Source organism: Rhopilema esculentum, chromosome 9, assembly GCF_057945365.1.
Source record: "Rhopilema esculentum isolate cy_ngs chromosome 9, ASM5794536v1, whole genome shotgun sequence".
Taxonomy (NCBI): domain Eukaryota; kingdom Metazoa; phylum Cnidaria; class Scyphozoa; order Rhizostomeae; family Rhizostomatidae; genus Rhopilema; species Rhopilema esculentum.
Window position 1 is genome coordinate 9,193,875 of NC_142823.1, and position 26,992 is coordinate 9,220,866.

General features: G+C 37.7%; 1 protein-coding gene across 1 annotated transcript in view; it reads right to left on the minus strand.

Moving 5' to 3' along the window:
* LOC135689187 (uncharacterized) overlaps positions 1 to 26,992 on the minus strand; it is a 33,100-nt gene that overhangs the window by 4,244 nt on the left and 1,864 nt on the right. Inside the window, exons 2-26 of the mRNA XM_065206339.2 lie at positions 26,399 to 26,439; positions 25,252 to 25,314; positions 24,223 to 24,399; positions 22,015 to 22,128; positions 21,633 to 21,818; positions 19,369 to 20,578; positions 18,530 to 18,719; positions 18,244 to 18,405; positions 16,873 to 17,056; positions 16,001 to 16,156; positions 15,344 to 15,495; positions 15,078 to 15,207; positions 14,333 to 14,434; positions 13,114 to 13,308; positions 12,348 to 12,425; positions 10,978 to 11,146; positions 10,083 to 10,246; positions 8,428 to 8,649; positions 8,169 to 8,330; positions 7,420 to 7,611; positions 6,418 to 6,665; positions 5,034 to 5,251; positions 4,616 to 4,648; positions 1,002 to 1,076; positions 350 to 700 (exon numbers count right to left, since the gene is read on the minus strand). Of these exons, the coding sequence (XP_065062411.2) occupies positions 350 to 700; positions 1,002 to 1,076; positions 4,616 to 4,648; positions 5,034 to 5,251; positions 6,418 to 6,665; positions 7,420 to 7,611; positions 8,169 to 8,330; positions 8,428 to 8,649; positions 10,083 to 10,246; positions 10,978 to 11,146; positions 12,348 to 12,425; positions 13,114 to 13,308; positions 14,333 to 14,434; positions 15,078 to 15,207; positions 15,344 to 15,495; positions 16,001 to 16,156; positions 16,873 to 17,056; positions 18,244 to 18,405; positions 18,530 to 18,719; positions 19,369 to 20,578; positions 21,633 to 21,818; positions 22,015 to 22,128; positions 24,223 to 24,399; positions 25,252 to 25,314; positions 26,399 to 26,439 (4,974 nt within the window). The remainder of the gene's footprint in view (positions 1 to 349; positions 701 to 1,001; positions 1,077 to 4,615; positions 4,649 to 5,033; positions 5,252 to 6,417; positions 6,666 to 7,419; positions 7,612 to 8,168; positions 8,331 to 8,427; positions 8,650 to 10,082; positions 10,247 to 10,977; positions 11,147 to 12,347; positions 12,426 to 13,113; positions 13,309 to 14,332; positions 14,435 to 15,077; positions 15,208 to 15,343; positions 15,496 to 16,000; positions 16,157 to 16,872; positions 17,057 to 18,243; positions 18,406 to 18,529; positions 18,720 to 19,368; positions 20,579 to 21,632; positions 21,819 to 22,014; positions 22,129 to 24,222; positions 24,400 to 25,251; positions 25,315 to 26,398; positions 26,440 to 26,992) is intronic.

Here is a 26,992-nt window from a genome sequence, read left to right on the forward strand (position 1 = left end):
TGAAGATTCGCATGTTAAACAAGCAATGTTTACTCGATAAACAATTGCTAAAAACGATGCATGTTTTGATATGATCCAATCTTATCATGTTTTGATATGATCCAATCTTATCACTGTTCGCTCGGACTTGTATGAGTCTCAGTCTCGTATCCCCTATTATTAGTAAATAGGGACGCTAAATACCAACGGGATTTAAAAATGAAAGTAAAATGAAAGTAAGAGACAATGAAAAAAACCAAAACACAAAGAAACACATGATTGCAATAGAGGCAAAATCATCATGAATCAAATCTATGAAAAACATAGAAAGAAATAACTTTGGATTGCGAAGCAAGTCGCACAAGCATACCATCAGACGATTTATCGAATTCTCTTAAGCATTTCATCGTGAGTGATGCCCCTGTACGTCGAGGCCCCGGCATCAAGCTTTGCCCAAAGCGGGATTTATTTATTTTTGAAGCGACTGAAATTCCTTCACTGTACCAAGACTGTTCATTGGCCTTAGCATTTTTTCCTGCAGCAAGTGTCCCTTCCTGCGCATCAATATTTGAACCACATAAAGGAGTCTCTTTTTTGAAGGGGCTCTTGCTTTTTGCTCTCGAGGAAAATGACTTTATACTGTTAGTAGAACACTTCCTTTTAACAACATCGCGGCAAGTTTTCCGTTTTGATGAATCATTGATAGACTCGTAAATGGTTTCTATAACGGAAGAAAAACATGATCAAGTATTAGTTAACTTCTTTTATTATAAAGAGTCGACCATCACCGATGGCAGGTTTAGCAATAGCCCTTTACCGCATTCAATACTGTGCATGACTTAGCAGAAAACGTACCACAACCTTTTGTGATCTCAAATAATGCGTATAGTAAAGGGTACTGTACGCCACTTTTATTCGAGGGTTAATCTACACAATCGCGAATTTTAATCACGAATGCTAGTTCTCCAAAAAATCACTTTGTATCTATACGGGTATACACCATTGATCATAAAACTGAATACCTTTCACAACAGAATTTTTGACATTGATTCTGGAAAAGCCTCCACTTTTTTTCCTTCCTACTCTGACACTTATCCCTAAAAAAGGAATGTTACTTTTATTCTAAGGGAAACAGAAAGAAATCAGGCCTATGCCTACTTTAAAAAGATTAACATGAGATATTTATTGATGTAGATAACTTACAATGATTGGGAATCGGAATATTTTTACGCTAATTTATGACGAGATATCATAAGCGAACAAATCTTGAGTGAAATTGTCCATGACTGTCCAAAAAATCAACATAATAGAAAATGTCTTCTAGTTAAATAAAAACGAATTTTCTTAGCCACGAAGATTCGGGAGAAAATCACCCTGTGTCTGATAACTATTTATATATCACAGTGTGTGGTGTGTGGTGTGTGGCGTGTGGTGTGTGGCGTGTGGTGTGTGGTGTGTGTGGTGTGTGTGGTGTGTGTGGTGTGTGGTGTGTGGCGTGTGGTGTGTGGTGTGTGTGGTGTGTGGCGTGTGGTGTGTGGTGTGTGGTGTGTGGTGTGCGGTGTGTGGTGTGTGTGGTGTGTGTGGTGTGTGTGGTGTGTGGTGTGTGGTGTGTGGCGTGTGGTGTGTGGCGTGTGGCGTGTGGTGTGTGGTGTGTTGTGTGCGGTGTGTGGTGTGTGTGGTGTGTGGTGTGTGGCGTGTGGTGTGTGGCGTGTAGTGTGTGTGGTGTGTGGCGTGTGGCGTGTGGTGTGTGGTGTGTGATGTGTGGTGTGTTGTGTGCGGTGTGCGGTGTGTGGTGTGTGTGGTGTGTGTGGTGTGTGGTGTGTGGTGTGTGGTGTGTGTGGTGTGTGGCGTGTTGTGTGTGGTGTGTGGCGTGTGGTGTGTGGTGTGTGGTGTGTTGTGTGCGGTGTGCGGTGTGTGGTGTGTGTGGTGTGTGTGGTGTGTGGTGTGTGGCGTGTGGTGTGTGGCGTGTAGTGTGTGTGGTGTGTGTGGTGTGTGGCGTGTGGTGTGTGGTGTGTGGTGTGTGATGTGTGATGTGTGGTGTGTTGTGTGCGGTGTGTGGTGTGTGGCGTGTGGTGTGTGGTGTGTGGTGTGTGATGTATGATGTGTGGTGTGTGGTGTGTTGTGTGTGTGGTGTGTGGTGTGTGGTGTGTGTGGTGTGTGGTGTGTGGTGTGTGGTGTGTGTGGTGTGTGGTGTGTGTGGCGTGTGGTGTGTGGTGTGTGTGGTGTGTGGTGTGTGTGGTGTGTGTTGTGTGTGGTGTGTGGTGTGTGGCGTGTGGTGTGTGTGGTGTGTGGTGTGTGTGGTGTGTGGTGTGTGTGGTGTGTGGTGTGTGTGGTGTGTGGTGTGTGTGGTGTGTGGTGTGTGTGGTGTGTGTTGTGTGTGGTGTGTGGTGTGTGGCGTGTGGTGTGTGGTGTGTGGTGTGTGTGGTGTGTGGTGTGTGTGGTGTGTGTGGTGTGTGGTGTGTGTGGTGTGTGTGGTGTGTGTTGTGTGTGGCGTGTGGTGTGTGGCGTGTGGTGTGTGGTGTGTGTGGTGTGTGGTGTGTGGTGTGTGTGGTGTGTGTTGTGTGTTGTGTGTGGCGTGTGGTGTGTGGTGTGTGTGGTGTGTGGTGTGTGTGGTGTGTGGTGTGTGGTGTGTGTGGTGTGTGTGGCGTGTGGTGTGTGGTGTGTGTGGTGTGTGGTGTGTGTGGTGTGTGGTGTGTGTGGTGTGTGTGGTGTGTGGCGTGTGGTGTGTGGTGTGTGATGTGTGGTGTGTGTGGTGTGTGGTGTGTGGTGTGTGGCGTGTGGTGTGTGGTGTGTGGTGTGTGATGTGTGATGTGTGGTGTGTGTGGTGTGTGTGGCGTGTGGTGTGTGGTGTGTGTGGTGTGTGGTGTGTCGTGTGTGATGTGTGGTGTGTGGTGTGTGATGTGTGGTGTGTTGTGTGCGGTGTGCGGTGTGTGGTGTGTGTGGTGTGTGTGGTGTGTGGTGTGTGGTGTGTGTGGTGTGTGGCGTGTTGTGTGTGGCGTGTGGTGTGTGGCGGGTGGTGTGTGGTGTGTGGTGTGTTGTGTGCGGTGTGAGGTGTGTGTGGTGTGTGGTGTGTGTGGTGTGTGGTGTGTGGCGTGTGGTGTGTGGTGTGTGGTGTGTGATGTGTGATGTGTGGTGTGTGTGGTGTGTGTGGCGTGTGGTGTGTGGTGTGTGTGGTGTGTGGCGTGTGGTGTGTGGTGTGTGGTGTGTGATGTGTGATGTGTGTGGTGTGTGGTGTGTGGCGTGTGGTGTGTGGTGTGTGGTGTGTGATGTGTGGTGTGTGTGGTGTGTGTGGCGTGTGGTGTGTGGTGTGTGCGGTGTGTGGTGTGTGTGGTGTGTGTGGTGTGTGGTGTGTGGTGTGTGTGGTGTGTGGCGTGTTGTGTGTGGCGTGTGGTGTGTGGCGGGTGGTGTGTGGTGTGTTGTGTGCGGTGTGAGGTGTGTGTGGTGTGTGGTGTGTGGTGTGTGTGGTGTGTGGTGTGTGGTGTGTGATGTGTGGTGTGTGTGGTGTGTGTGGCGTGTGGTGTGTGGTGTGTGTGGTGTGTGGTGTGTGGTGTGTGGTGTGTGATGTGTGATGTGTGATGTGTGGTGTGTGTGGTGTGTGGTGTGTGGTGTGTGGCGTGTGGTGTGTGGTGTGTGGTGTGTGGTGTGTGATGTGTGGCGTGTGGTGTGTGGTGTGTTGTGTGCGGTGTGTGGTGTGTGTGGTGTGTGTGGTGTGTGTGGTGTGTGGTGTGTGGTGTGTGGTGTGTGGCGTGTGGTGTGTGGCGTGTGGTGTGTTGTGTGCGGTGTGTGCGGTGTGTGTGGTGTGTGGTGTGTGGTGTGTGTGGTGTGTGTGGTGTGTGGCGTGTGGTGTGTGGCGTGTGGTGTGTGGCGTGTGGTGTGTGGTGTGTGGCGTGTGGTGTGTGGCATGTGGTGTGTTGTGTGCGGTGTGTGGTGTGTGTGGTGTGTGTGGTGTGTGGCGTGTGGTGTGTGGCGTGTGGTGTGTTGTGTGCGGTGTGTGGTGTGTGTATTGTGTGCGGTGTGCGGTGTGCGGTGTGTGGTGTGTGTGGTGTGTGTGGTGTGTGGTGTGTGGCGTGTGGTGTGTGGCGTGTAGTGTGTGTGGTGTGTGTGGTGTGTGGCGTGTGGTGTGTGGTGTGTGGTGTGTGATGTGTGGTGTGTTGTGTGCGGTGTGTGGTGTGTGGCGTGTGGTGTGTGGCGTGTGGTGTGTGGCGTGTGATGTATGATGTGTGGTGTGTGGTGTGTTGTGTGCGGTGTGTGCGGTGTGTGTGGTGTGTGTGGTGTGTGGTGTGTGGCGTGTGGTGTGTGGTGTGTGGCGTGTGGTGTGTGATGAGGCGTGTGATGAGGGGGCTACAGCGCCAAACAGGATTGATATCATAAGACGGTGCCTGATGCAGATCTCTTCACTTTTCCCATGAACTTACTTTATGATCTGTTCAAAATGTTTCCAACTTTTCGATATGGTAGCGATATAAAAATCACAAATGCAACAAGTGGGTCATTGATCGAATTTCTAAAAGTTTCCATATAACGAGCGAAAATAAATCAGGGGAAAAGGACGAAGTAAAGGTGATATGATTCGACGAAGAAGCTTAGTTACTGTGCTTAATTTTGGAAATTGATGAATGCATTGAGCAAAGCTTACCTGAAACACTTCTTCCTTCATCACTCGCAAGCCCTAAAATTGAAATTTGAAATGCAAATACATTTTGCATTTTTGAAAACCCTAGAATAATTTTAGCTGGCTCTACTTGCTGCTATTAAGCTCCTTTGAAGCCTTTTAGTCTAACGAATTGATAATGTGTGAGTTTTGTTATTTGTTACAAGTTTCGATTGCTATTATCAATTTACAGCATCTTTTAGCAAATCAATGTTTAATGCTCCTTACACAATGGGCGTGTAAATGACAAGACGTAGTCTATTTTGAAGTAATGCTACCGGACTTCCCAATCAATATTATCTTCCTCTCACAACAAAGTTGTCCTTACCTAGGGTGTCAGCTTTAAATCAAAGCTAATATGAAATTTATAACGAATAAAAAGTGATTACAATCGATCATGTACCCGAAGTTCGTCTGTAACACTTCCTCTCGCTGTTTAAGTGACTTGTGAAGTCCCCCTCAGTATACTCGTCAAGGGTACAACCCTCTTCGCGCATGCGCTGTTCATAGTCAGACAGCTGCTCCTCCGCCGTGAACTTTGAGTAGGAAAATGACGTCACTTGCATGATTGCCTCTTCATCTTCGCTGATTAGGGATAATGCCTTCTCATGACCTTGATAACTAAAACAAGGAAATAAAAGCACATCAAAATCAATCAATTACGATATCAAAAAGCATTCCCATTTGAATTTTTAATGTTTTTGTAAATCTAAAACTAGCAAAGCCAAAAGGAATGATAATAATCATGAAGTATTTTTGAAAATTCAACATGGTCATTGGCAAATGCAAGTTGTAAATCATGGCACCCCACGGTAAACTTCCTCTGTACGGAATTTACTCTGTGGTGGCGATAAATCAGCGTGGGCAGCTTGCATGGATCTTAATTATAACAGTTTTAGATAATACACAAATCAAGTACACTAATACATCTTTCTTGTTTAAAATTCCTACAAATAATCTTGGTCGAGGACATCAAATTTTGCAGGTTCTTTCTAGGTATTGCATTTATCGCACCCCTTCCCTCTAGAAGTTCTCCAAAATTGGAAGCGTATTCTCTATACACCGTTCCAATGCTCGTTTTTGAATTCCACTTATTTCATTCTTTGTAACTTTGCTACAGAAGATCTAGATCAGAAAAAAGGTTACGTCATTCATTACGGATTTAAGAACCATTGAGCTGTGTCCTCCTATGACTTTTACTCCCAAACACGTGTCTTTTTGATTAACTATTTACCGTAGGTCTTAATTAATATAAAATTGCAGTTGCGCAGTCCTGGCATGAAGGTTTCATGTTGTTTCTGTTTATGCAGCTCTGCATACTACTTCTGATAATCTTCTCCATTTTTTGCGGTCCTTTGCTGTGGATCGTATCTTTTCAAAATCTCCATTGTTTTTTATGTTCGGTAATGGGGAAGACCTTTCCATTGCTCTTGCTCTGGTGATATCTTTATTTAAGGTTGTCACTAGAGTTTCTCAAAGTCTGCCTCTGATGGTCTTAACATTGCGTTATCAAAAGTTCTCTTAGAAAATTACCTGTTCTAGATATTCCTTTTCTACTTATCTGGAAATCTAGCCACAGCTTTGCATATCCATCTAGCACGAGCTTGGCTCGGACCTGAGCAAAGTGTACACTCCAACATGTGCAGCGTTTGAAAAGTCTTACTAAGATTATTGCATCTTTCTGTACACATCCTTTCTCTAAAACGGATACAAAGGTCATGGCACCAGTCAAATTACCCAGGATAAAAACATGTTACGATAACACGATATACATACATATCACCAACCTTGAGAAATCAACTTTGGTATGTTCTTTTCCTTTAAACTTGTCATTATCTTCTCGCTCCCTTTTCTTTTTTTCAAAGGCCGCCCTGACCAGCCTTCTCCGCTCCGAATTCATCCGTTTTGCCCTCAGTTCTGCTTTGCGCTTCTTTACGAGCTCTTCGAGATGCTGTGCAAACCTGTGCTCCTCCATTGAGGCACGAAAAGAGACATATTCTTTCCAATGATTGAACATGATACGAAAGACTGTGGTCTAAAAAGGGAAGAATGATAAGATGATTAAATGAACATGCATGTATTTTGAGTGTTATAGCCAGGGGCGGATCCAAGTGGGCGGATCCAGGTAGGCGGATGAATCATTTTTATGCGCTCATATATACGTGCATATGCAACGGCGCTCGTGGAACCGCGACATTTAAAAATAGCACTGATGAGCGGAAACATATCAAATCATACTGTAGCACTTTTTGTACCACACAAGTAAAAACATAAACGTCAAATAATGTCCAAAGTAAAAATTTCTTTCCAGATGAGAGAAAGAACTGCGCGTTTGATTGGTTCTTTGATTTTGAACAACCTGTATGGTGAAATAAAACCTGTATGGCCTAGTCTTAGTGTGTGATTAAACCTAACGAGATTGTCTTTCCCTACTTTTCAATTGTTGCCATTCCCTTAGTTAGAAGTGAGGCTGAAATATTTCTTTGAAGGGGGGAGGAGGGGTGTTGACCTGGCACCCTGGGCGTTTGGCTATTGTTTATTGTTCTGATAATACTCGTCCAATCAATACAAAATACGTTAACTCTACTTCCTTTCCATTCTTCATTTCTGCTTTTCAACATTTTACACATCCAAAGCCTTGTTCTCCGATAGCATCTAAAACAGACTAGCAATAACCCTTTCAAAAATTCCTGTTTACTGTATGTCATAAAGTGCTCGATGCCGTATATTGAAATAAGATCGTCTGAAAATGCAGGAAACATCGACAATTAGGATGACAAAATAAGTACCTGGGCTTCTCTAAATAAATAAGGACCATACTGTTGAGTCTTGGAATTTGTCTTTTCGTGCAACCGTTCTGCAATTTCGATTGGCACATCAATCTGCAGCTCTGGTGGAACAGCCGACTTAATAAACACATCAACCACCGCCTGAACTTTACTCTTGATAATAGCATCTTCTACGTGACGATGACACAGCTCCTAAAATATCAACGTTTCCCACTTTCAAGCCACGGTCAACATTAATTCAATCTACAAAAGCAAATTATTTAGCTCTCTAGCAGATACAAGTTATAATTCACATAAAGTAGGTTTTGAAAATTACAGCCTAAGCAAGTTTGCAAAATTACACAAAGCAATATAACACCAATAAATATTATCGATGTCCATGTTTGCAAAAACCATTTTACTAATTGCTGGCGCAAAGATGAGACCTTGCTATACAGCTTTACAAAAATATCATCAATGCCAAATAATCTTAATAAAGGCTCTCGGAGACTTCGTGAATCATCTCATGTCAATACGTATCTTCTGCATGCCGTCGATTATCACCATTTTGAACAAATTGGCAAACGATATAATGTCAAAGCTAATCTCGATTAACCGTGAGACTTCATCACGCTTGTACTTATCGACGAAGAAACATAAGAACGATTTTACAAAGGGGCTATGGCATAATAGTGTTTCATGATTTCGGGAAACTTCCAATCAATACGTGGATAATTGTAAGACTGGTGTTTGTTACAACACCTGCCTACCTTATACTTTTGAACTTCCAACCAAAAATAAACGTTGTGTTCCATCAGGTCACCTTTTAAAGAAAGAAATTGTCGAAACTGCTGACATTTGATTGGATCCATGAGAAGCTGACGCAGCGCAATGACATCTCTTGACCCCGAAATCCACCGACTGTTCAAAATCTAAAAAAATAAGCATGTAGAAATATAACTTTGGCCAAGTAAAAAAAATTCAATATTACAACTTTTAAAAAAGCAATCTTATTGACTAAAAGAGTACCTTCCATGCGGCCTCGCTCCGCTGCATCCTCCTTTTCATGATTAAATCTTCTACCATCTCGGTAATGTTGTTTTCTTTGTGTTTACTTTGAAAATTTGAAGACTCCTTAAACAGAACGAACCACCTTCTCTCTATTCTTGCTTTGACGTATTTTTGTGCTTCTAAAATCATTGGCGATGGTGGTCGATTTGGAATCTCCTTTTCACCAGCCAACTTTTGTACCTTAAAAGAACGGGAAACAGTTTGCCTAATAACGAAAGTCAAGTGCAGCTTGGGTTTATTTGTAAAAACGAAACAATTTCACTTAAAAATTTGGGATCTTTTTACAGCATTATTGGTGCCTGTTTCTCTATGGAAACCAACGTCGCCATGATTTACGCGGTCAGGTTGCTTACGAAGATTGGCTTAAACAAATCAATTTTCCTCACTCCGGTTCTTTAAACTGCCAGGAAAGTTAAAAAGTGTTTTTGAAAGAGCATTGGATATACAAGCCAGCTACGACAAATTCTGCAATAAATAAAACAAATTGCTTTTGTTGAAAAGATGGCAAAAGGAAAACCTATCGAAGAAATTGAGAGGAAAAGCAACAGTGCAATAGGGAGAATGTTTTGCGTTCATGGAAGATAAGATTTAGCGTTAGACAGTGTCTGTAAAAGTGTTATACATGGTCAGTGTTGTTGCATGGATGTGAGTCAATGACGACGAATAACACTATGGGAAAAAGACTTGAAGCTGCAAAAATGTGGTTCTGGAAAAGAATGATGAAAATATTACGGACAAAGCTGTTGACAAATGATGATGCTCTGGATAAGGTGAGAATGAAGGAACAGGACTCGTTGTTTGCATAAATGGTCTAACAGAATTGGAAACTCGTACGGATGTCCTTTCTTTTAGAAACCACTTACATGGAATTTAAATAGATCATACTAAGGGCAAATGTAAATTTCAGATCCTTTAAAATGCTGCATTCTTTGTTTTCAGAGCGCAGGTTCGCAGCGAGGAGCTTCAACAGTGTTCGATTATCTACTGCTTTATTTTGATTTCGACTGACTCTGTTAAAAATGAGTATTTTGTACCAATTTCCTCAAAGCGAATGCAGACATTTTCAATGTTTCCTGCCGTAGTTGTTTGACTTGGAGAAAAAAAAATCTTTCGAAAAATTCTGGACTTCAAGGCCAGCCTAGCAATTTAGTAATGCTCTTTGTTGCAATACTCTTTGTTGTAATACTCTTTGTTGTAAAACTCTTCGTTGTAAAACACTTTGTTGTAAAACTCTTCGTTGCAATACTCTTTGTTTTAATACTCTTTGTTATTAAACACTTTGTAGTAATACCCTTTGTTGTAAAACTCTTAGTCATTTTTGTTAATATTTGCTGCTTCCATAGAAATTTTGAACCGTTTACCAGAACTCCCTTATTGTTGAAAGTTTGTTCAACTTTAAGAACTAGGTGGCAGAAATGCGTGAAAAACCAAGTGACTTTATGCATCCATTTACCTCACACATTCTTCACTGGATTAATACAGTACGAAATATTGTATACCATTTTCAGTGTTCATTTGCCTTATGCGTATGCATTCAAATTCTCATTAAACCAGTTTTAAATACAGGATTGTCAGACTAATGGTTAATAGAAGAATAATTCATCGCAAAATACCTCTTGCTGTGCTTCTTTCGTGGCAGGACTGTTTGGGCCAAAAAAGTAGTCGTTTGTTAACCATTTTGAATTGACCGACCGTGCATAGTTGTCTCGTTGGCTATTTCGACGGGAACTCCTTCGAAAGTTTTCCATTTCCATCCACGCTAATAAATCTTTTAAACCTGAAAATCAAGCATATTTTTTTGTTAACAAAATTAAACCGTCAGAAATACAGTAAAAAGAAAGCTGTGTTCACCTTCAAAAATTATCATGGTTCAAATAGACCATTACCCTTAATAAAAATAATTGTAAAAACATCATTGTCCTAACGGAACATCAAAGCACAAGGAAGGTCATCACTCTAAATAAACATGAAAAGGGCCATTTTCTTAACACAGCTTAAATTGAAACTTGGAAACTTTTCCGTTTTAGCTAACAAAGCAAGCGAGACAAACCTCATAATATTCAAGAACAACTTGCTTTTTCGTAGCACTTCTAAACTGAAAAATCACTTTTACAACTGCTGTGCTACATAAAGGACCTATTCATAGAGAAGGATAAAGTTGATGCTAATGCGATTCTGGCTAAAAAATAGGGCCGTTATTTCCAGCATCAATAATCCTGGACAAAAATGTTGAGAGAAAATGCAATTTTTGTAATTTTCTACTTTACCTTGCCCCTGTAAATTCGAATCCCCCCTTTCCTCCCGAAGCAATGTTGGATTTGTAGTTCTATCATTTCTCCTTCAAAATCATGCATTCAACATTGAATTGGAGAAGGGAGGGGAGCTATTTTTCAAAGGAAAGAGAAACATAACGTTTTCTTGAAAAGTCTCAACTATTTTTGTCCGGGATTGTAGCTATGTGCGTGCCTGCATATAAACTAACCCTTATTTTGTAATTGAAAAGCTTACCCTTGCTATGAACGTGTTCAAGGAATTCTTTGAAACTCTCTAGGTCGTTTCGATTACGCACAAAGGATTCAAACGTAATGCCGTCCAGTGGAATTGGCAGTGGTACATTGACCTCATCAACTGAAATCTTCTCAAGACTATCTTCCTCCTCTGCGTCTTTGGTCTTCATCTACAAATATTTCATATGAATAATAGCAAAACAGCCTATTCAAATGACATTGGCATTTCATTATGCTAAATGTGACAAACTGATTAGATCAAAAACCCACAGTTCCTTTCCTTACGTATACGAAAATATGAAGCAGAATAAAGACGGGCTCAGTAGTTTAACGGTTTTAATTTTATATTTATTCAATTTAGTAATGTTCCCGTTGCGTGTTAAAGTCACATATTCTGTTAAGTCCTGTTGTGTTAGCGAACCCCTTATGTGTTTGTCTTTCAACATGTAGTGTGACGCTCGTATTGTCCGGTTATTCACCTTCATGAGAAGAACCCTGACCGTTACAGTAGTACAGAAACAATCCGCCTGGTTGATCCTTTTCTGCACAGCAATGTCATTTGACCGTTAAGGTGGCTGTGGAGACCCAGCTAGAAGATGAGTTTCAACGCAACAAAGACATTCTTATCAAAGATATACAAATATGTTCCTAAAACCAACAACGAAAGACAGCCTTGCTTGCCCAATTATAGAAACCATCGTTGGCTTAAATTCCATTTCTCTAATCAAAGACTTTTCTTCTTTTCTCCTAATTACGTCATGGCACAATGCATTCTGGTATTTGTAGTTAAACCCGCGAACATTTGTTTATGTATTGTACGGCGATCGGTTGAAGTTCTGTTTTTATTCAACGCAAAAAGTCAAACAAATCAAAAACAAATGTTCGTGGGTTTAACTACAAGTACCAGAATGCATTGCGTCATGACGTTATTAGGGGAAAGGTCTATTGCTTTCTTCATTAGAATAAGGAAGTCTCTAAATCAGGGTGTCAAAATACGGTAAGAATATGCTTTTAATTTTCATTTGGTTCCTCAAAAAATAAAGGAAGGGTAGTAAAAAAGAGTGAAATAAATACCTTGTAAATAAGAATACTTTTTATAAAGGATAAAATGAAATCACAAGCTCATTTCAGTATCTATTAACTACTGTATTGTCAGGAAAATCAGAATTTGGTGGAGAATTTTCACAGCTCACTATAATCATCGCTATTAGCTAAACTGTCGGCGGTGCAACTTTTCAATTTGTGCAATTTGTTGTTAGGCCCAACTATTCGAAAAAGAATACCAGTCTCGACCGTCCTGTCCAAAAAATGTTAACATAGAATCGTGCTGCAAAACGCATTTCATTTGCAGAAACAACAAGCAAAACAAACCTTTTCATAGGGCCGGTGCTTCGGTCTTTTCAATTTTGACCGGATGTCAAGATGCTTGAGCTTCTCAATCTTCTTTACCTGGAAAACAAACTCGTATTTAACAAAGTCTAAAGTAGATATGAAAATTTTTAATGTAACAATAAAATCTAAGACAAGATTTAATTCTTTTAAAACTAGATTTATCAAAGAAATTAGAATCATTTCCAGAAATTCAACTCTTCGTGAGAATTTTCTAAAATTGCATGGCTTTAAAGAAGACAGAGACTTTTAAAGAGATATAAATGTTTTTCATCTAGCGATGTTTACTTTAAAAACGTCAGAATACGAAACGAACGTGGAAGTTTAGAAGTTCAAAGTTGTGGGTCGATATAGGTAGATAAGAAGCGCGAGTACATCGCAATATTGCAAAATTGCCTCACATGGGTGCATGACTATATACAATATTGCCTTTAGAATCCAAGGGTACAAAAGAACTTATCCTATCTTCACAAATTGGCGATTTTAATTTTCATTTTCATAAACCGCTAGATGGAACGATGGCCTTGCTCTGCCAATGTTGCAATAATTTTTTTGCAAAATCTTGGTTTGCTAGTAAAATGTTGCCCGAAGACAGTATCATATGTTAGGTATTATTCTTTCTGAAGAAGTTTCAAACAAAAAACGTCTTACAGTACGTGCGAAAATGTTTTTTTTTCAAAGCTATTTTAAAATTATGTACCATCCAAAAATATTTAAATGTCTAACTTTAAGTGTTCATAGTTTTTACCTGTTCGTATTTGTCGCTTTCATGAGAAAAAATGTTTTTGTATGCGTGCGAAAGGACTTCAAGTGCGTATTGCTCTGCTTGGTCGAATAAATCTTCATATGGTGGATCTAAAGCATCATAAATTTCTTTTCGAATTTCTGGAGCACATCGAATACTCTTTTCACCGCCATCAATAATGTATGTATTGAATATAAACTACAAGAAGAAAGTTGAGTAAATCCGTTTATTGTTTACATAAATGTTTCTCAAAATAGCTATTTACGTCTTTGCAAACATTTTCCAACGTTTTACCTAGAGAACATTACCGTGCTAAAGATATGCTTCAAAATCAACGTTTGCAGAAAATTTATTCAAATAATGAAAGATACAACATTTCTGTCTTCATGGAAAACCAAACTAGCCAAATTAAAAACCAAACTAAAAATAGATATATGGCAAGGATTGCTTTACTTTGTTATTATTAGAGAATAGAATGTTTTTTTACAAACAATACAAATGTCTCTGAGAGAGCGATGATCTTGGTTTTGTGTAAAAACGATGGAAGAAAAAAATGTATAAAAACTTCTGAAAATTGGTCGTACATATCACAAAAATTTGATCCAAGATTAACAAGACTAACGACATCAGTTTATTTCACTACACAAAATAACTTTATTTCATGTGTCTTAGGAGTGTGACCCTTCAGCAATGAGGACTTCAAAGTGGCCCTCTATTATAAAGTTTTCAAAATAATATCATATTACAAAAATGTAAAACCTATTTATACATACTATCGTAAAACCCTTCTAAAATATGGAAGACCTAGCACCTCTACACGATAACACATTTATGTTCGTTTTTAGGGAATATTTTCGGCCACGTTAGGTCAGTAGATGTTCTTAGCGATTTCTAGAAGCTAGCCTGCAGTGCCTAGCGGGCGGGGGGGGGGGGGAGGGGTGCCCATCGTTTTCCTTTTCATTCAGTACACTGTTATAAAGGGAACATACCACAGTTTTCCAATTATTGAGTGGGCTGATATGGCTGTGGCGTTAAACTGCACCCCGGAGCTTACTTACGCAAAGGGTAGCACCGCTATAGCTTCCCTTGCGGTAAACGCTCACGTCTACACAAAAATTTTTCGAAACAATTGAAGGAAGGATAGTTACAATAATTAGCTGGGAAAGCAAAATTGATAGAATTGGCTAAAAAGGGAGGTGATGTCAACTTGTTTTGGGCTTACCCCGGCTTTTTGTTTTATCAACGTGGCACTGAAGCTCTCCGAAAAGAAATGCTCAGTGTAATCTTGAATTGCTTTCCAGAAGTTGTAACAGTTCAAGGCATGCTAGAAATAAACAACAAAATATGAACAAGTTATTTCTATTTTGCATTCAAGGTTTAATTTAGTGTTTCGCTGATACAATGTTTTATGCAGTTTAAATTTTTGACGACGATTAACGATTCTGATGTACCTAAGAAATTCTCCTTACTATTTGTTTTTAATATATGTACGATAAACCGGTTGAAAGAAGTACTTTAGAAAAAATTAGAAAACTATGGCCTACAAAGCTGTTGCTTACAAACAAGCAAAACATAGTTTTATGTGAAGGCGCCATCAGATCTGAGTGGATTTAAAAGCCAGGGAGATGTCTTGTGTTCCCTTTTTGAACTCCGAAGCTCAAATGATAATACCTTCCTTTTTTACATTCGTTAGTCAACTTTGTTCTAAAATAGTTATAGAGTGTGGAGTAGAACGTTCTTTTCTAACGATTTACAAAAGGGAGCATGATATTGCCAAGAAGGGTAGAGCGCCTTCGTTTGCAGTTGGCAGCAGTCTACTAAACTATTCTTGATATTTAAATCTTCAGACTATGGACACAACATCAAGAAGTTATATAAAAAGCAGAAGATATATAGTAGATCTAATGATGATTAAATAAAAAATGATCATTAAAAGAAGGAAAAAATGAAACAAAATCTAGCCGTGCCTCGTCATCTTGGTTTAGCAACTGTCTGAAAAAATAGCTGCCACTATGCTTTTCATGCAACAAGCAATCCACTAAGGAATCCGTAAGCAAATTTCCATTTCCTCCATCATTTTGGAGTTTTCTGCATGATCTATGGAGTAATTAAAGCACATCTCATAACAAAGCATGATTATTATGATTATTATTATGACTAAGACTAGAGCAAATTGGCAATGAAGCACGTTTTCAATTTGATTGTTTAAAAGAGGCGCATAGTTGCAGGATACCTTACGACTGTAGTGGCTCTGCAATTGGCTGGCGGCATTGGCTGGATATAGAGACGAATATAGGCCTTGTCGTTGGAACTGGAAGCATCGTTCTTGAAGGAGCTGTAAGGACTATAACGGAAGCCACAGCTCTCGTCCATGGTTGTTACCATCTACAAAACATGCAAGACATTTGATCATGCAAGATATTATGACTGTTAACAGAAATTAAACAGAATTTAAACAGAAATTAGAAGGCAGATTTACATCTAGATAGCACATAACATTTCAGATGTTGGCTTCACAAAGTTCTATTAAAATGTTTATAAAAAAACATGAAAAATGTAGGCTTCTAGTATAACTTTCACCAGATCTGTCAAAGTTTACAATACATCTTTACTTGTTGAGCGAGCAGAAATCAGAAAATAACCTAAATTAAAATAATTATCTTTACAGTTAGTCGTATGTTAATTAAACTTGCAAAGCAAAAAAAACAACAAAAAGACTTTCAAGGCCGAAACATGGCGAAAAAAAAGTTTTTCTTTTTTCTTAAACTTTTAAAGACAACAGGTAATTGAATTCGAAAAAAATTTAAGTTACATGTAAAAGTTGCTAGTTTATGTTCAATATTGGTCGGTTCAATTGCTTCAAAGACAACGAGGCCATTTGGAAAGATACCTGTAATTGCTTTTGGCTGAGGTTGACATCTTTGGGGTTAGGAGTCGTAACAAGGCGGGAGTACGCTGATTTGCTTCGCGTTCTTTTGTTGTGAGAACTTGAGCCAGTTGTGACGTTGTGATTAGCTTCGATATACATGGATTTGCTACTCGTGCCCTACAAAATATTAGAATTACACATCTGAATCGTTGGAACTAAAGCTCGACATATCTATAAATTAAAGAGTTACAGTTAAAAGCACGTAAAATACAAAAGATCCAACTTTTTGAATTTTTTAAACTTCTTGGGATTTTTTTGGAATTTTATGGGATTTTTTTGATTTTTTTTAAATGTTTTTTATTTTTTGGTTTTTTTAAATTTTGTTGACTCTATTTTCAATTTTTTAGAATGATTTTGATTTTTTGATTTTTTTTAATTTTTCTGATTTTTCTAAATTTTTTGAATTTTCTTGAATTTTTTTGATATTTTTTGGATTTTTTTGGATTTTTTTTGGGATTTTTATTATTTTAGATATTTGTGAATTTCTTTGTTTTTTCTCAATTTTTTTAATTTTCTTGATTTTTTTTATATTTTTTGGATTTTTCTGAATTTTTCGATTTTTTTTAATTTTTCTGTTCCTTCTAATATTTTTGAAGTTTCTTGAACTCTTTAGATATTTTTTGGTTTTGTTTATATTGTTGCAACAGTTGAACAAAGTACAAATTTATTTATCGATGACCATTCAAATACTGATTGTTTGTTCTTATACATGCCATGAGCTTGTACAGTTAAATAAATTTGAATGAACATAAACAAGCAAAATATCGAGGGAAAACTATGTTTCCAAACGTTCTAGAAACGTTCCAGAAACAAGGAAATATGCAGTATCTCACCGTATCTTGCACTTCTTTCCTTGTTCTCATGTTTGGGAAGCAGGTGTTTGGCCGCTGAGGTACATCCGTCATTTCTTTGTTATGTGTCTTACATTTAGTCTTCATACAGTTGTGATCTTCGGAAATAAATTCAGTTTCATGCGAATGCTGCTTGTGCTTCTGATGGAGTGTAAATCTTGCACACCTGCAAAGAATACATCTCGTATAAAAACCGAAATTGTACAAAACATCGTCAAGTTATGCACGAAACTTTCCATTACAGCTATGAAATTTTAGATATTCAGCAAAAAATGCCATCTAACCATGAAAATGAAATAAATTAATAATTATAATAACAACGTTTTTATAGCAAACACCTACCAAATATTGTTATTGAAGGAACTCCTACCCAATATGACAAAGAATATCCCCGAGCTCTATCTACCCTTCAGATTTTCAGGGTAAATGCGGTGGCAGAAGTGTCAGCTAGAACGATCTCATAAAGTAGACTTGACAAGAACTAAGTCAGGGGTTTCTAAGCTTCAACCTATGGTCAATCTTAAAGATGCAGCAATGCCCCTCACCCCGCCCGTTTTAAAGATAAGATCAAAGGATAGAGTGGCCGTCCTTATAAACGCAGAAGCTTTAGAGCACCCAAAAAGAAGTGAATGCAGAAAATTTCAGACACGATGGGGCATTAAAAATATTTTCAAAGAAGTCGATATTAAACTATTGAAATTATGAAAGAGTACAATGTGGTAAGAAACTCCACGGAAATCAGAGCTTCTTGTCCTCTATAAGTACCAAGCAATATTTTATCAAATTCTGAGGCGCATCACAATTGTCTGAACAAGATAATATGCAAAAAAATCATTGCATCAATTAAATGACAAAAATGATACACTGGCAAACAATGCAGGATCTTTAATTTATTCTGCTGAATTACAAAATCAAATGTCCGATATAGCATTTTCTTATGATTTTTATTTTATTGTATACAATGGAGCAGAGGCGAGTTGCTGATATCTGTTTTTCTCATTGCACGTGTTATGGTTGTCACAGCAAACGTTTGTAGTTGATCTGACTAAAAATTAGAGCCAGCTGAACAATGTCCTTGAAGCAAAAGACAATCTTCCCTTTAAAGGGTAGCTCAGTAAGAAATGTTTCATTTTGACTAGGTTAAATCTTTTAATATAAATCAAAAGATTTTAAGAAACCGCCAAAATAAACTAAAAAATTCTACACTAAGTCTATCAGCAACATTAACGCCGAAATTTACAATCGACAATTATTAACAGTAAAGAGCCTTGTTAGTCAGATTGAGTTTGGAGTACCACAGTCCCTTGTTTCATAATCTCTAACTTTAATCTTTACTTATTAATTATTACTTACCAGTAGGACTTGAGAGGTGTCAGAACCATAGCCTGTATGCTGAATAGTTTAGTGCGATCAATATCGCTGATTTTGGTTATGTTCCATGAGTTCAAAGTTGCATTGGTAATTTCATGTGCAGACCCACTTCTGAAAAAACGCTGTCTGATTTCTTGCAGCATGCTGTAAGTTGAAAAGAAGCATCTAAGATCAAACGAAGAAAGAAGACTAATGAAGAAAACGTTGACGGATTGAAAGGAAATTCACTACACAGCTGGCTTTGATTCCACAAAAGAACGCCCCAAACCTGTGTTGCTCGGTGGCATCACCGCAACATTTAAGCTTTTCAATTTCTATCCACAGCATAAACAATTTCTCGCCATGTGTATTAGCCAGAAAAAACTTGAAAGCATCCATGCCAAGCTTTGTTGCAATATCGATTGGCTTCCTTTTTTTACTCTCAGTTTGTGCGCAATGATCATCACCATCGTCAGAATCTGAAAACATTTAATGTTGACCATGGAATTAACATTGTCTTCATAATTGAGAGGAATGTCAAAAGAGCAATGATTTTATTGCAATGGCCAGAACGGGTTGAGAATAAAGAATATCTAACATCCATATGCATCTGAACATTTTTAGACGGTGAGATTTTTGCTTCTCAAGTTTTATATTCAATCCTGTGGCTTGTAAGATGGACAGTTTCAGATTATCGATTGTTATATCTTAGCAACTAATTTTAAGGCTCCCCTCACACCAAACGACTTCTTTCTAAACGGCTTTTCATGACAACAATACAGGTTGAATTAGTTTCAAGAAATGCTTTTGTCTATTGAATGGTTGCTAATGAAATTCTCTTCAGATGCTTTGGCAAAAAAGAGTGTTTTATAGGAATTCAGTAGTCACAGATGAGGTTGTCGATGGAAACGAAGCAGTGTAGGTTGCGATGTTTGTTAAACGATTCAGGAATTGCTTGTGCCTCAAAACAGAAGGTGAAAAACTTATCAATCACAGCTTAGCTTTAAGTTGCTTCTCAAAAAGTTAAACGTTTCGAAAACATAAAAACATTCATTGGAAGAAGAGACAAAATAAAGCAACCTCTCGATTACCAAATAAAAAGCATTGTTTGTATTAAATGAAAAATACCTGAATCTTCGTAAAACGACCTCAAGGTATCCTGGGTGTCTTTATCTAACAGTTCGAATGAATTTTGCACAAGAAAACTGCTGAAGCGTTGCATATTTGACTCGTTTGATGAAATAGAATTTATCGACTGCTTTCGAAAAAATGGCAAAAACGAAGCAAAGGGCAAGGACTGGCGCCGTGAATTTTCAAATCCATACTTTGGAAGCTCTCCTTTAAGCTCGCGTAAGTTACTTGTTTCACAGAATGGCAAAGAATATCGTTTTTCCAGTATTGTTTTAGCAGTATGGGATTCCACTTGATTTTTTTCAGAAGAACCGTTACGGGCTTTTATATCAATATGTTCAAAATTATTGTCAGGCAATTCACTATAATCTGTTCCACCGAGAGATTCCAATGTTACATTTCGAGTTTCAATGGTAGCTTCGGAAACTTTGACGTTTAAATTTCTATGCTCTGTACCCATTGGTCCAATCAATGGGCCAGCATCAGCTAGTGATTTATTATCAAATGCTGAACCAGCAGGAGACATATTAGCCGATCCTATACAGGCTTTTATACTCTGTGGATTGCCATAAATTTCTGCAGATTGGTCAATAACGTTCTCAAACGCATCCAAATCTCTGTTTGTACTTTCCGGTTGTGAATAATTTTCCGGTTGTGGATCACTTTCCGGTTGTGGATCATTTTCCGGTTGTGGACCACTTTCCGGTTGTGGACCACTTTCCGGTTGTGGACCACTTTCCGATTGTGGATCACTTTCCGGTTGTGTATCAGTTTCCAAAAATGCAAGCTTTGGCTGACCTGCAACGTCAGTGTAACTTTTTCTTAATGAACACAACATTGATAGGAAATGAACACTGTCAGATTTGTCACAAGATGCATTATCCGATTCCGTTGTGACGCGAGCACATTTTCCCAGATTACAGCCTTCCGCATCGCCCTTTTCACAAACATCCTGTTCTGATTCATCCTGGCAGTTTTTGCAAACAAGCCCAGAGTTTTCACCTGTTGGCTGGATAACATCTTCACCGTTATTTGATTTACTTTCAACTAAAGCTGTTTGATGAAAAGATTGAGACATTGAGCGACTTTCTGATTCTATCGCATCGTTGCTTTTACGCTCAAAGTAAGTAGAACTTCTTGCGTGGGATTCAAGAACCTCTGGAACTTCAAGATCAGATACATCGGACTCGTTATCGCAGCTTGAATCCTGCAGAATATGAATACGATAATCAAAAGAGCACTTATCTATAAATCTATAATTTCGCAGTAAATTTACATAGAGAGTTTGTTCCTGAAGTCTGTTCCTACTCAATTACAATATGAGAAAGAATAATTACTTAGAAAAAAAAGATTGAAATACACAGCAGGATATATTAGAGAATAAAATAAATGAAAAAAACTATATATAGGAAAGCTTTGATGAGCTTAAAATTTTATTCTCTTGGTTTGATTTCTCTTCTTGTTGTTTGGGGGTAAAATTATTAAAAGTAGAGCAAAATTGCGCTGCTAAAAGAACGGAGCCCGGGTATCAGCTTCTCACACAATCCAGTCTTAGCAGAACATATTGACAAACAGAAAAGACATACCAGGAAAAAGAAATGGCTCAAACAAGAAAAATAAATTATACGAAATCCTTCGCAGAGAGAGTGGCATTAGCTAGCTTTTTGCAATGAAGTGTTAATTTCCATAGCAAATTTGAAGGAGGGGCAGTTGGTAGTGGGGGCGATGAACAATTTTCAGAAATTGGTGACGAGAGAACGCTATATACAACAATTTCAGACCCTAACTACTGAAGGCCTCTTGTTAAAATTTCTCTCTAAATAAGTAGATAAATGTTCCGGTTGAACATTCGCTGCTCTGCCATAGTGCCTCCAACTCTACTAGATTACTCTGCAAAAGAGGCTGACTTCAATATAATTTCCCGGTAAGGTCCAGAAAATGAAATGAGGGCCCAGAAAATTTGCCGCTTTTGGTTTAATTTTCAATAGGAGTATGGCTGTTCAGTTAGACAGCACTCTACGTCAGCATTTTTGCATATGCATCTGATATTATCATTTAGACAATACTTTAAGGCATTGCAAAACACGGTTGGCCAGTGGGCTTTGACAAAAGGTAGAGTGAAGCTACCGTCAATCTGATTCTTTGATAAAATAAAATCACTCAGGGCTGCGCTGATAGCAATGACTTGTCACTGTCGTAAACACTTGCCATGGAAGTGAGATATTTTTCGCGCCTAGTCACATATCAAGAAAAAATCATACTTGAGACTTGGCTACGCTTTCATCGCAATGATCTTCTTTCAAAGACTGCAGTTGTTTCTGAAATTCAGCCAGACCTGGGAGTCTTCCATGATTTCTACGGACCCTGTAAGCTGGAAATGATCGGCTGTCGAATGCAGCTTTTTGTAGACTCATCCAATCAACGAGGATATTCACAAGGTAGTCCGTCTGAATAAAAAAGCAAACGGGGTTATTAAATTTCAAAACTTTAACAATGTTAGATAAAAACTAACAACGGATGCTACAGAACAGAGTATAGGAAAGCCCTGCTAGGGTTTTCAATAACAAAATTGCAAGGACTGGAATGTTTCAGCCCCTGGATAACCTAAAATAGCAGGAAAAGCAGAAGAGAAAGTGGGTTTACCTGTGCAATCGACAAAAACCTCGCCAGTTTGTATTCTGCATACAGATCACTCCTTAGAAAAAGAGGCAGTCTGTTTTCTTTTATCCAGATAATCCCTTCATCTCGCTCTAGGAACTGAATATTAACATAAAAACCAGCGTTAAAATTAAAATAATCAGTGTTTTGATGCTCTTAAAGTGAATTCAAAGAAAATGCAAAAAAGCACACACACAAAAAATCATGAGGTGATGAGTTGATCAAGTTTTCATTAGCGACATTGCAGGGAAACAGAATGAATTTAGGAAGCAAATTTTATGTAAACTTTTATTATCTGCATAGGTTTTCTATTATTGCTGACAACGATACTAAGTGGCAATGATACTAAGAAACAATAATAGTAAGCGAAGATGATATCAAGTGAAGATGATATCAAGTGAAGATGATACTAAGTGACTATGGTACAAAGTGAAAATGATACAGGTTTGCAATAATACTAAGTGACAACAATATTATTAAATGAAGATGATATTAAGTGGCAATAATACTAAGGGACAATAATACTAAGTGAAGATGATACTAAGTGACAATGGTACAAAGTGACAATAATACTAAAGAACAATAGTATTAAGTGAAGATGAAACTCAGTGACAATGGTACAAAGTGTAATGATACAGATTTGCAATAATACTAAGTGACAACAATATTATTAAATGAAGATGATACTAAGTGGCAATAATACTAAGTGACAATGGTACAAAGTGTAATGATACAGATTTGCAATAATACTAAGTGACAACAATATTATTAAATGAAGATGATATTAAGTGGCAATAATACTAAGGGACAATAATACTAAGTGAAGATGATACTAAGTGACAATGGTACAAAGTGACAATAACACTAAAGAACAATAGTATTAAGTGAAGATGATACTAAGTGACAATGGTACAAAGTGTAATGATACAGATTTGCAATAATACTAAGTGACAACAATATTATTAAATGAAGATGATACTAAGTGGCAATAATACTAAGTGACAATGGTACAAAGTGTAATGATACAGATTTGCAATAATACTAAGTGACAACAATATTATTAAATGAAGATGATATTAAGTGGCAATAATACTAAGGGACAATAATACTAAGTGAAGATGATACTAAGTGACAATGGTACAAAGTGACAATAACACTAAAGAACAATAGTATTAAGTGAAGATGATACTAAGTGACAATGGTACAAAGTGTAATGATACAGATTTGCAATAATACTAAGTGACAACAATATTATTAAATGAAGATGATACTAAGTGGCAATAATACTAAGTGACAATGGTACAAAGTGTAATGATACAGATTTGCAATAATACTAAGTGACAACAATATTATTAAATGAAGATGATATTAAGTGGCAATAATACTAAGGGACAATAATACTAAGTGAAGATGATACTAAGTGACAATGGTACAAAGTGACAATAATACTAAAGAACAATAGTATTAAGTGAAGATGAAACTAAGTGACAATGGTACAAAGTGTAATGATACAGATTTGCAATAATACTAAGTGACAACAATATTATTAAATGAAGATGATATTAAGTGGCAATAATACTAAGGGACAATAATACTAAGTGAAGATGATACTAAGTGACAATGGTACAAAGTGACAATAATACTAAAGAACAATAGTATTAAGTGAAGATGAAACTCAGTGACAATGGTACAAAGTGTAATGATACAGATTTGCAATAATACTAAGTGACAACAATATTATTAAATGAAGATGATACTAAGTGGCAATAATACTAAGGGACAATAATACTAAGTGAAGATGATACTAAGTGACAATGGTACAAAGTGACAATAATACTAAAGAACAATAGTATTAAGTGAAGATGAAACTCAGTGACAATGGTACAAAGTGAAAATGATACAGATTTGCAATAATACTAAGTGACAACAATATTATTAAATGAAGATGACACTAAGTGGTAATAATACTAAGTGACAATGGTACTAAGTGACAATAATACTAAGTGACAATGATACAAATTATCTAAAATGAAGAAAAGACACGCTGTTAGTGATTTACCTCTACTCATCAAGCACCAACTTGTATGTTGGAAAATAAAAAAAAATTTAATGATGAAAAACACAATAAAATTCTGTAATGTTTAAAAAATTCTTTCAAAAAGATTATGAAAAATGATTCTTATGAAAAATTACCTTGACGTAATAACCAATTTTAAATCCTCTTTCGTCGATCGTACTCTTGAAAAAAGGACATCTTTTTAGCAAAGCTGCTTGCTTTGCATTGTTGTCTATGACATCGTCAGCTAGCTTGTGCTTAAACTCCTCGAAACATCCAGTGTCTCCATTATAATGCAATCGAACAGGGAATGTCTACACAAGGAACATAATCAGTGGCATATAAACAAATTGCTTGTGATGTTTCGTAAGATCCATAAGAACAAAACATCATCATTTCAAGATGGCGTAACAAAAGAACGTTTCGAAATATAGCAAACAGAAGAACGTTTCGCTCGATAAATAATGACCAAAGGTAAATTTATAATCCAGGATTATATCCATTTATATTCAACTATTGTTCCTAGGTGTAGGGATCTTGTTGGACCATTGGGCTGAATAAATTGCAAAAATTACAAAACAGGACAGGATAGAATAAAGCAGCTTATTCCCATGAGCAGACAGGAAATGAAATCGAGAATGCAACTCAGATAAATGCAGCTCAGCTACATGTCAACATTTGCTCGAGCATTCAGCACACCAAAACATATAATGGCGACGATTCTAAAAGCATTTGGCAAGCAAGTGTATCTTTCATTAAAGCGTTTGTGAATACTTCTTCATTAAACAAAAAAACCCTTGACTTTCGTGGACAGAAAGATTTCGTTCTCTCCAGTAGCGGTGCCAATTATTGTATAGTGGGAGGGTAATGGGCGCAGACAGTGGGACCACACCCCATTTGCCCCGTTTTAGTGATTTGTACCAGTTAAAGTTTCCTTAGGAAATTTAATCCACCCCTACCCAGCGCTTTTTAATCCGTTTTTTGAAGAATTATGTAGACCATAATTTAACAAAAGTGGGGGGGGGGGGGTACTACTCCTTGGGGCTGCCACTGGTTCTCACTGCTTCAATAATGTGAAAAGTTGGCTCCAGCTTTATCGGACGTATATACTCAGACACGAAGGAGAAAAAAAGTGCAATGATTTCCTGCTATATCAAAATCATTACCGGTAGGGCCAAAAATGCATTGAAAAAGTCGATGAACGTGGCGTCTTCATCTAAAAGAAGCTCCTGCAAAAAACGTGAACATAAAAACTGTGAAAACATTGTATAAGGAGTGGGAACAGCAACATGCAAAGGAACATGGTATATTTATAGAGGAGTAATACAAAAAGTTTGGAGGCTGAAAAATAAACGAAAACCATTGCGATGTCAACGGGTGTGTGTCAAAGGGCCAAAGCAAAAACATAGAATCAAGATATCATGGCAGCTTTGAGCTTTAATGGCAACAATGTAGTAGCTGTCACCTTCAAAGTCCTCAAATCTTTATCTGTAAATTTTAATGTCTTGTTTGCGCTAGACTTTATGTGATTTAATATTGTAGGGAATAGCATGAGTGTTTTAGGGCATAGAGACAAATACACAACTATGAAACTTTCAAAGTTGAAAGAGAATATATTAAAAAAACCAAAAAGAAAACATTAAAAGGCAGAAAATTGAGCTCAGGGCACGAAAAAATTGTCCTTTTTGCGACAAGACAAAAATCATGCATAAATTACATTTGTTTTGTTTTAATATTTGTTCTTTTGATGAACATGAAAGAAACAAAGGTGCCTTTTTGCAAAATTGTGTATTTTAAAAAATTCCGGTAGAATTGTATTCGTGAAAAATTTCCTGCGACCGCCCGGTCACATGGTCTGGTGGGTTTTCATGTCCTGATTAAGCTTCCCATTAAAAGATGGCCTGTTGATTAAGGTCAGCTAACTTTACTTTCCAAAAACAATGAACACTCACTGTTTAAAGAATCACATGCAAAGCTGATAATGCATCTCATCGACAATAAAGAAGGCCTGATCATGTATTTGGTCAATAATAAGCAATCATTGTCTTTTCTAGTAACTTAAATCGTTAACTAACTCGTACTTGAACTTACGTTTTCATGTGATGGACCAACCAACCATCTTTAAAAACACCTAACGCTTGAGGATTATGGATGTCCTCAGTAAATTACACAGGCGCATGCACATCAATTTGAGTAGACTACTCATTATGTAGATAAGTGTTTACAAATCTGAGGAATGTGATTTTCTTCTGATAGACACACAGGCCTCTCTATGATAGGAAAATTGGGTACATGCAAAATTTTCTTACTTACCAAACTATTGTCAGTAACATCAATAACATTACAGTCTTCGCCTGTTGAAGACAGATGAAAATCTATTAATATCAGATAGGTGACTTCATTGAAAACTTACACTTAAAAACAACTTCACACCTAATAAAGCTAAAAGAGTGAATTAAGTTACTGACTTACTTATAAAACCAATCCAATTATGTATGTTGTATACAGGTAAAAATGGTTCAAGGAGTGCATTTTCCTCCAAGCTTGAATCACTTGATAATCTTCAAAATTTTCTCACCCTTTTGCGGAAATCATGGTGCCACCTCGGGTAGTAAGTAAATCAAGGTATTTTGTGATGATTAAGAACATATATCTATCGGTAAAAAAATTGAGCAAAAAATTGTAATTTATCATATTTTTCATTATATACATTGCAAGAAATGTATTTTTTGATTTGATTAATCACATTTTTTGCAGCAACAGAGGCAAAGCCTTCAGTTTTCAACAAATTTTCAACAATTCATGAAATTTCTTTTATTTCAGTTTCATGTTCCTGTCTATGCTTGGGCAAGGGGGCCCTAAAAATGTTGGTGCAGCTCTGACCACCCTAATGTTTATGGCACAATG